The following is a 10,284-nucleotide window of genomic DNA, read 5'->3' on the forward strand; positions in this document are numbered from 1 at the left end:
CCGACGCGGCCAGGTGTGCTGCTGGCCAGGCCCCGTGCAGTCGGGTCGGGTGCAGTGGGGGCGGAAACAGAATGGGTAGAACAGCACGGCCTGTTGCAACGCGGTGGAAGGCGCTGGTGTGGCGTACAGTGTCGTCTCGTCCAGTCTGATTCGATCGGGTTGGGTCTGGCGCCGCCGCGCTTTGGTGCGCTTGGATCCGCCTTGTCCTGGCTTGGTGATGTCTGGTACCGGCATGACGCGCCGGATTTGCTGTGGTCTATTGGTATACAGTCTGGTCTGGTGAGGCCAGACCTGAGGCAGTTAGGGAGGCGGTGCGTGCCGCGAGACAGCGCCACCCGGCGACGCGACCGGTGGCGTGCTTTCTCATTAGCCTATCAAGCGGCGCCTTCGTGTGCTGAAAATACCGACACGCCGGAGATGCAGATGAGAAAAAGCGGACCGCTGCCCTGTCGTGCAGATGTTGCAGAACATCTAGACGCTGCTCCACGGTTGCCATGGACCACCTGGCTCTGAAATAGCAGTCGGGGCGAGATTTATTGAACCACTGACACGGTGCCCGCCAGGTGGCAGAAAAGGCTGCTCTCTTTTCAGCATCGACGTCTCGCCGGCGCGCCCCGAGGCCGGCTGATGGCGTCGTGTTAGCCGGTGGGCCTGACGAGCCGATCTCATGGCCCCGGGCTCAGGCTGACGAAGGCTTTTTCCTTTCAGGAGAGATCAAGACCTCGGTCCGAGCCGGCTCCTCGTTCAACGTATCCTGGCATCTGGGTACCCCCACCAGGTGAGACCAGCGCCAGTTGCGGCGACTCACCGCTGCCGCCGATCAGCGGCCCACGATTGGCAGTTGTGTGTGAAAGCTGGCTTGGGTGCTGTTTTGTGTGGGTGTCACCCTGGTAAACGCCGATCTGACCTTCAGTCAATGATAAACGTTCTGAAATCATTTGGAGGTCACCGACCTTTCACCTGTGACATTGTTCAACGTCGCGGGTCCGGCACAGTTTTGTCACCGTCAGCGAACTTGATGCCGAGAAATGCACCAACGCGCAGTTGATGCATTTCTCGAGGTCTTCGAATATCAGCAGTTGAGCTCCGTTGCGATGATACTCCGTACGAAATCCCCTCGATTTCTCGGAAAACCTGGCTGGACAACGCTCCGCTGTCCTCCTCCGGCTGGCTGGCGCGATATAATCTCGCCAACAATGATCAGATCGTCAATGGCGTCCTGATGAGCAGTGGCAGAACGGAAGGCCCCTGCTCGGCCACGGTCCCGATTTCGTCTATTACTTCATTCCCGTCTGTTCCTCGGTTTCAATTTGTTGCCCTGTTTCCGTGCCCACATCTCGCACCATCTGGAGGACCGCGTGGCCTCCTGTGGACCCCGAGAGAAATTTCGGCCCTCTGGAGAGATTTCCGTCCTCGGAGAAATCTCACAGAGAAATCTCCCGTCGTGATCGGCTCACTGCCCGGCGACCATACAACACTGGGCTCAGTTTCACCACCATTAGTGCTACTCATCTCGACGGCGACCGGTCATTGTGTCATCTGGCGTCCCCTTCATCCTCCTCATCAGCCTTTATTCGGCCTCAGCCCCCGTCCCAACGTCGCCACCACTCTTGATCCCAGCGGCCGTCTGTTCCCGCTGCTGGACCTGCGTCAGTCCCAGTTCTCCGCTCAGTGCGGCTACCGGCCTGCTCCCGCTGTCGGACCTGCGTCAGTCCCAGTTCTCCGATCAGTGTGGCTGCTGGCCTGTTTCCGGTCGGTGCACCAGCCGCAGCCGACTCCGGCCGCGCCGGCCGCCGGCAGCAGGCGGCGGCCGGCGCGGCTTCGCGCTCTGATTGTGTGCGGTGTGGCGCGCCCGCCACCGCCCGCCGCTGGCACAGCTGCGCCGCCGGCGGCCGACGCGGCTCGCCGCCGCGCGCCGCAGACCGCGGCTCCCGCCTCACCGCCTGGGTCAGGTGTGCCGGCGCCGGGGCGTTGTCTGGACGGGAGCGGCCCTCAAATGGGACAGAGATGTGCGTGTGAGGAACGCCGTTTGTGTGAATTTTGTGAACGAGAAATCCTGCGCCCTGATTGCGTCAGGATTGTTAGAATGGGGGACAGGAAGGTTCAATCTGCATGGTTTTGTTGCCAACTGGGATCGAATTGTGAGCGTGACTGGTTTGGTTCTCGGAGTACATGCAAATTGCATATTGTTGCATGCATCCTGAACACAACATCCCACGGCCCACGTAATGGGTTTCCGGTGAGATCAACAGATTGCGTTCGATACCGGTTGAGCTCAGCTATTCTGGCGCTGGGCACCTGAACTGAATGCCGCCAGGCTGTAAGCCCCACATATGTATCCTTTGGCAGTGGAGGCTGTGGCGGCTGCCGCATTACATGAGACCACTCGTTGACATCTATCCAAGCCCAAGGCATCACTTATCACGTCCGCCTCCGAAGGGGCTGCTAACGGCGCGCTAACGGCGCTGTGTTCGCGCCGTGTTAGAACGCCACGCCAGCCATCACGTGTCTGTCGTTCTCAGGGCGGCTACAAGCTGGAGCTGCTCGACGCCAACGAGAAGGTCAAGATGACGCTCACCACCGACGCCGACGAGAAGGGCTACAACGCCCTGGACACCACGTGAGTGCTGCGAGCTGGACCGGGTGCAGTCGAGTGCCGAGCCGCCATCCTTCTGTCTCGAACTATGCCTGGGTGTAGTCTCACTTCGTTCCGCTGTTCGTGTTTGTCTCGGGTCATGTATGGGTGTTGTCGCGTGCCGTCCCATGGCCTGTGCCTCTCTCAAGACATGTATGGGTGCAGTCGCATGTTTTCCGACGGACTCGGCGAAGAGCAGGGCGGGGACAGGCCAGGTGCAGTTGCGTGATGCGGTGCTGACCGTGGTCCGTGCCATGGTCCGTGCGCCGGTGCAGTTGCGTGCTATGCAGACCCGACCCTCCTCCGCGGGGTGTGGGCCCCAGAGAGGACCGGCACCGGCCGCGCTCGTGCGTGACACGGCAGGCGGCTCGGCCGCCCGCGGCCCCGCCTGCGCGCTGCACGAGAGGGGCCCCGCTCCCGGCGAGGCGCCGGCTGGCACGGACGGTGACGTCACGGGCGCGGGGTACAGGGAGACAGGTCCCGCCGAGCCCGGTGTCTGACGGCACACTGTGTGACTTCCCGATACACAGCGCGCTGGGGTGCGGGCTTCCCACGTCATTGACAGCACCTGCCGGCACGTCCTGGACGGAAGCTCTTCTGCCCATTGAGCGAGGGGCAGGGCCGGGGCCGTTCTCACCGCAGGCACTCTTCAAGCGTGTGCGGATCCTCCTGCATCTGCACGTCACGCTGCCTCAGACATTCCTCTGTTGGCTAGTCATCCATGACCGCACAGCAAAAACCGGCCGATCGCCCGCCACTCGGCGCCACCCAGCGGCGGCGCTGAGCAGCGGAGTCAGCGCGCCTTCCTCGTCTTACCCGCGGCGCGTCGTGCCTCGCCGGCGCCTGACTTTGACCTTATCGCCGCACCCTTGGACCAGATCCATTGAGCGGCTGCGCGGGGCGGGGGCGGGCGTGGCGCGGCGTGGCGGGGAGGGGCGGGGGATGGGCTGAGGGTGGCGCCCTGCCGTGGCCGGTCTCTGCTCCACCCACGGCCGGCGAGACTTACGGCCGGCGCGTCTGCCGGCGCTGCTGACGCAACAGCGTGGGGCCCGCGGCCCGTGACCCGACCGTCGACCCCGACCTCTGCGTGGCCGGACGCGGCGGGGGCACGGCCTGTGCCGCTGAGCACGCCGGCACCAGATGCGGGGCTCGCCGTCTTATGGCGATGGATGCGACTGTATGTGACTGTCACGTTCGTGCCCAGCTTTGTGTCGGTCCCAGGTTTTCGATCTAACTTGTACCCGACTCAGTGTAAATGTATGGATTTAATCGTTTATCTGCACGCCCCCCCCCCCCCCCCGCTGACTGTTCGAAAAACGAAAAACTATTTTGATAGTAAATTCCAGACCTGTCAAGGGGGAAACTGGGAAATTCCCCGAATTTCATCATTGATTCGCAAGTTTCTTTAGGTTCACTATGAATAAATCAGGTTATTTCGTTTCTTGAATTCCTCAATGGACGCAGAGATAATGTTATATTTACGATGTTTACGGCAAGCTTCTCCACCAGCCCGTCCCTCATTGACATCGTCGTCCTCTCGGGGTCATAGACGGAGCACGACTGACACCGATATCAAGTCTCTTGTAATGCCATGGACCTTCACATTCACAGCAACCCGCATCTCGACTTGATATTCTGATTGTAGACAGCACGTGCTCTTGCAAGACATCAAGCTATCAGCAGCCCAGAATGGTCATGGGCTGCCCTGGAATATTGCTATGAATGTGTTATGAGACTTATCACGATGCGCTCCGAGACTCGTGACCAGGCCCTGAGACTAGTCACAATGCCCCTGGGACACGCCACAATGTACCCTGGACTCGTCACTTTGTACCCTGGGACTCCTGGGACTCGTCATAGTAGGTCCCGAGGCTCATCACAATGCATCCCGGGACACGTCACGATGTACACTGGGACTCGCCACAATGCATCCCGGGACTCGTTACAATGTACCCTGGAGCTCGTCATAATGCGCCCTGAGACCCGCCGCAATGTGTCCTGAGATTCGTCACAATGTGTCCTGAGATTCGTCATAATGCGTCCTGAGACTCGTCTCAGCGTGTGGTGGAACTCTTGGCAGTGTTCTGTGAGATTCTCCGTCGTATGCTGGGATGGCCTTCGGTGCCCCGTCTGCCGGGGGGCCGCCTGTCGTGGGCCGGCTTTTGACCTGGTCGCCCCGCTCGCCGGCAGCGCCCAGACCCAGAGGGTGACCATGCCGGAGGGGGTTGAGTGCCTCGACTGCTCCATCCGCCTGATGCGCCAGGCCAGGGAGTTCGGCGACAAGTACCAGTTCTGGAGCTGCGCCGACGTCGACATCATTGGTGAGCGAGCCAACGCCGGTGGGCACTCTCTTTGAGTGGCGGCCACCCAGGCAGGCCAGCGAGTGTTTGCAGCGCCAATTGTGAGCAGAGGAGAGTCTTGAGAGGAGTACACACATGGCGCAGTGGGGAGGTCGGGAAGGGCGCGTGCGGATCGTGCGGAGCGTTGGGAGACCGCGCAGGTGGGTCAGGGCCGTGCACTGAACGAATATGTGACGTCACGGTCGGCGCTAGAACACACGGGAGCATGGTCGCCTGCCGTGCTGCTCACTGATCTGTGAATGTCGTAACTTCGCGTGTGGTGTCTTGGTCTCGGGCTGAATGTCGCGAGTTAGCGGCTCGTTTCGGGCTTGCCGCGGGTTTTTGGTGGATCGTGCGTCGGTCGTGGGGAATTTGTAACCTCAGTCGTCTGTGACCTCAATGGTCCGCGGCCCCAGCGGTCTGCGGCGCCTCAGTGGTGCTCACCACACGCTGTTTGTAAGACCATTATGTAATCAGCAAGACGCGCCCTGTGTGGTTGGTGGCGAACGCGGCGTTTTTGTGCAGATCAGCTGCGCTCCCATGCGCGGTGATCGCGAATCGTGTACACATTCTGTTTTGTTGCGCCATGCATGTGGTGAGGGAGGTCTCTATTGGACCTTTCGTGTTTTTATCTTGCTCCACGTTCCATGTAAACCTTCGCTTTTTTATGCCCACGTGCCTGTTGCTATAGGTATGCATTACGCCGAACTGCGATGAATTCTTTGATTTGTAAAACCTTGCGGGCAGGCTAGATAATTTCGGACTCCACATAAACTCATTTTAGTCAAATACCGTCTCTTTGCGGCAAGTTGTGTTGTATAATTTAGGTATTTAATGTGCGTATTTATTAAGCGTATTTAGATACACATTTTACGAACTGTAGCATGCATAATTTATCATCAAATCCAACATGCTGTGTTGCAGAAAAATTCTCGTCATGAATTATGCATGCAAACCCTTTGCAAATTGAACCACGCAACGCTTTTAAGGTGCTGTCATCATCTGCTGTGACATGCACTAGGCTGTAATTAGCGGTTGCAGGGATGGCGCTGTGCCTGGCACAGGGTGTTATTATGGTAGTGTGATCCTCTCAACCCTGGTTTTTCCGATAGCCGAAGCTAAAACTCACTTGGCCTGAGGACTAGCCTAAAAGAAGTATGCATGACTGATGCATGCAATTTTTGAGAGTAAAAGCAGGTTGCCGCAGATTGCATGCGTATTATTTGACCGCAGAAATTTCCACCCGCTTTGAGCATTTGGTGATCTGAACACGAAGGTAGAGCTGCGCATGACATTTACGTCTACGTCTGCAGCAACAGAGTGCTTGTGCTGAAGAACAGAAAGATGACGAATCATTGGTTATACTTTCGAGTCGTACACTAACACTGAACAAGCTGCACTTGGTTTCGTTGGCTCCAATCTCGTATCAGTCTCCGAAATTTTTGTTCAGTGCTCTAGACTGTGCACCTTGTGTCCTTGCGGGATGAGAAGATCTCATGGGAACAATTTCTTCGGCTAGCTCAATTTGCTCCGGCCGCGACGCTGCGCGGAGGAGTCCATTGGAGGCATTTGGAGATCTATGGGGACAGTTTTTCGGTGAGCTCTGTTCGTTCTTAGGCTTGTTGCGGTATTTCGCACTGGTCAACCTTGAAACATTGCAAGTGATTAATTACTCAATGCACGCACATTGTTTTACCGATTTCGTTCATTGCTTTGCAATGCGTATGAAGTTCGCATCTGGCTTGAGAAGTTTACAGATGTTTGATAACTTGTTTCTGTGTGACTGTCTCTGGAGCAACGGGGGAACATTCAGCTGGCACATTTGATTGCGTGAATCTTCGGCGGGAATTTTCAAGGACAAGAATGGTGCTGTCATCCAACCGGCTTTGAGAAGCGGGACGACTCCCGTGTGGGCGCTGGCGGGACGCAGCTGAATGGCCGACATTCCACGGCGCTCCACGCCGTCATGCGTTGCTTCGGCCGCAAAATCTCAGCTATGGCGCGCGCTCTACACTCCTCCGACGAAACGTCGCCAGATCCTCCCGCGGAGCCCGCTGCGGCCACGTGCCCGTGATGTCAGGGGGACGTGCCGCGACGGCGACGGCTGCGACGCCGACGGACCGCCGACCGCGGCGGCTCCGGCTGCTGCCGGCCGGAGAAAGTGGCCGGCCGACAGAGCGAAGGCCGCGCCGGCCGGCCCCCGGCACGGCCTGCTGGAGACGCCTCGGCCGGCTGCCGAGATGACGAAGATCTGGGGAGCGGGCGCCCGCAGGGAGGCGGCTCTCGGCTTGTCTGTGGCATCACACATACCTCAGGAAGACGGGAGGATATTTGTTTGAGTTGGGCACAGGTGTTTGAGCCGGAGAGCGCGCTTGGCTCAGACAGTTGCCCAGTTAGGCCAGATCCTCGCCTTTTGTGGACCAAAGGTATGCCGAGCGCATCAGCACGCTACGAATTGCCCCAGAAATCCCCTTATTTGGAACGGTGTTGAACACTGGTAATCAGTTCACCGGCTGTCTCTGCTGATGTGACTGACGGACGCTGATCATTGGTGACGTTCCTGGCAGGTGCTCATGTAACTGACTAGTGCTGATGTGATTGCCTAACTACTGTTGATTTGGCTGATGGGTGTTTATGTGACAGAGGGTGCTGACTTGTCTGACGGGTGCTAATGTGACTGGCGGCTACTGATATGACTGGCGGGTGCGACGTGACTGGCGGGTGCGATATCACTGGAGGGTGCTGATGTGACTGGCGGGTGCTGATGTGACTGGCGGGCGATGATGTGACCGACCGGCGCTTATGTGACTGACGGGTGCTGATGTGACTGGCGGGTGCTGATGTGACTGGCGGGTGCTGATGTGACCGACCGGCGCTTATGTGACTGACGGGTGCTGACGTGACTGGCGGGCGCTGAATGACCGACCGGCGCTTATGTGACTGGCGGGTGCTGATTTGACTGGCGGGTGCGATGTGACTGGAGAGCACTGGTATGACTGGCGGGCACTGATATGACTGGCGGGTGCTGATGTGACTGGAGAGTGCTGATGTGACTGACAGGTGCTGATATGACTGGCGGGTACTGATATGACTGGCGGGTACTGATATGACTGGCGGGTACTGATATGACTGGAGGGTGCTGATGTGACTGGCGGGTGCTGATGTGACTGGCGGGCGATGATGTGACCGACCGGCACTTATGTGACTGGCGGATGCTGATTTGACTGGCGGGTGCTGATTTGACTGGCGGGTGCTGGTGTGACTGGCGGCCGATGATGTGACCCACCGGAGCTTATGTGACTGGCGGGTGCTGATTTGACTGACGGGTGCTGATGCGACAACTAGCTCTGATGTGACTGACCGGCGCTGGTTCGTCGCAGGGAACGACTATCGGGAGGACTGCAACGGCCATGGGCGCGCCTCGTTCGGCCGGTGCCGCTGCGACCGCCGCTCCTATGGCGAACGCTGCCAATTCTCGGTGAGCCCCTCTCCCGCCCGGCTTAGCGGGCAGACCTCGGAATCCTCCCACACGGTTGCCACAACAATGCACCGTTACGTGCAGCGTGCACGGTTTCACGGTGCAGGTGATGCTCTCGCCCTCGTGTGCAACCTCCGGAATCGTGCAATTTCTCTGGGAGCGCGGCGCGCGAGGTCGTAATGTTTGTTTGCGCCTCGGACGCCTATGGGCCACGCGCCGACTCGTTCGGTGCGGGTTAATGGGCAGCGGTTTCGCCTTGAGGCGTGCGACTTTTGAGGGCGCTCTTCGCCATTGTTCGCCGCCGCGGCGAGCTGCCTGCTGGATTCACTCTCCCCGGATCTCAACCGTGTTTTGACGACCGCGCGCGCGCGCGGAACGCGCTGCCGACGTTTGTTTTAATGTGTCTACTTTTACTAGAAGCGTTTCTCCGACCTGTGCTGGCCGTAGCTTTAGGTTGCGGCAGAAACTTGCTGCACTTTGTGTGCAGGCTCACATTATAACATGTTAAGGATTTTAGGTCATGTGCAATTTAGTTTTTGCATCAGCCTAGTACGTAGACTATGATTAACGCTCCCTGGTTTCATGTTTGTGGAATCCTTCGCTGGCAGCAGTGCATCCATATAGTATATCTCATTAGCTGGTATGCTGGTATAACGCGCTTGATATGACTAGGATGCCGATCTGATATGTATGGTACACATCTTACGTCCGATATACGTCTGCATCTGCGTCCAACATATCTATCGACTATGCACCTACTGCTTCTCAAATATGTCTGTTATGTCTGCTTCAGAATGAATGTGAGCAAGACTCACATTGCGGGACGTACGGCAAATGCATAGACCTCGCTGCTACCACCTACCCGAAGAAGCAGTGCTTCTGCAGGCTGGGCTTCTTTGGAAAGGATTGCGCTCAGAGGAACCGTAAGACAATGCTTATTGACATCAGCTGATGTCCTCCGTTGGCCAGTTGCTCTCTGCGCAGCGTCTTTTGTTTGGATTATGCGATTGACCGCGCTTCTTCGTTTTTGTTTTCTTTTGTTTTGCTTTTTTTGTTTTGGTATGGCCATGGCCCTCCGTCCCTAAATATTTCTCTTCATTTCAATCGTTCATCGTAAATCTATGCATTTTATTTTTGGTTCCTGGGGCTCCATGTTCCAGCTGCTTTTGGCCTAGACATATTGTGTACCAGTCGGTCTGTTCGAGCTGAGAGCGTGGATGAGAGCAGCCCTGCCAGTGACCTGGGTGGGCGCACGGTCCGGCCCTGCCAGTGACCTGGGTGGGCGCACGGTCCGGACTGCTAATGACCCGGGTGACTGCACGGTCCGGCCCTGCCAGTGATCTGGGTGGGCGCACGGTCCGGACTGCTAGTGACCCGGTGAGTGCACAGTCCGGCCCTGCCAGTAATCTGGGTGGGTACACGATCCGGACTGTTTTGGCTGGTCTTTCCGCTACGCCGACCTGTACCGTTGACGTCAGTCGGTGCCCCCCTCCCCCCCCTCCGCCTCCCCCGTCACGAACCGTTCTCACCGGGCTTGTTTCCAGCGGCGGGCATGCGCAAGAAGATCACCAACTTCGGCCTGTACCAGAAGCGGGAGATGTCACCCGAGTACACGTTGTACTGGCGCGTGCTGCCCGAAGTCTCAGAGATCGAGATGGTGATGCAGGTGCGCGGCGTCAGCTACGCCGCCGTCGGCTGGCGGCCCGGCAGCCTGGACGCCTCGTGCAAGCGGTTCCCGGCATCGAGGAGACGGGGACGGCGTCGGCGCGCAACAGCGGCTCCTACGGGCAGTCCGCGGCTGAGCCCAGCAGCGAGCCCGAGCCCAGCAGTGA

At 58.3% G+C, this 10,284-nt stretch overlaps 1 protein-coding gene across 1 annotated transcript; it reads left to right on the forward strand.

Moving 5' to 3' along the window:
- The first annotated feature begins 232 nt into the window (after positions 1-232).
- On the forward strand, positions 233-10,284 carry LOC119089931 (uncharacterized). Its single transcript, XM_037212734.1, has 8 exons — positions 233-279; positions 709-778; positions 2,523-2,620; positions 4,826-4,956; positions 8,355-8,452; positions 9,246-9,375; positions 9,997-10,190; positions 10,261-10,284. The coding sequence occupies exons 1-8, from the start codon at positions 233-235 to the stop codon at positions 10,282-10,284; spliced, it is 792 nt and encodes a 263-aa protein (XP_037068629.1).

The sequence above is a fragment of the Pollicipes pollicipes genome, unplaced genomic scaffold (genome assembly GCF_011947565.3).
Source record: "Pollicipes pollicipes isolate AB1234 unplaced genomic scaffold, Ppol_2.1 Scaffold_3087;HRSCAF=3621_pilon_pilon_pilon, whole genome shotgun sequence".
In the NCBI taxonomy this organism is placed as follows: domain Eukaryota; kingdom Metazoa; phylum Arthropoda; class Thecostraca; order Pollicipedomorpha; family Pollicipedidae; genus Pollicipes; species Pollicipes pollicipes.

Bases quoted from the DNA above. Each gene is read 5' to 3' on its own strand.
- LOC119089931 (XM_037212734.1), top strand. From the start codon at position 233: ATGACGCGCCGGATTTGCTGTGGTCTATTGGTATACAGTCTGGTCTG. The intron at 280-708 runs GTGAGGCCAGAC...TTTTCCTTTCAG, and splicing joins TTGGTATACAGTCTGGTCTG to GAGAGATCAAGACCTCGGTC. The intron at 4,957-8,354 runs GTGAGCGAGCCA...GGTTCGTCGCAG, and splicing joins CGCCGACGTCGACATCATTG to GGAACGACTATCGGGAGGAC.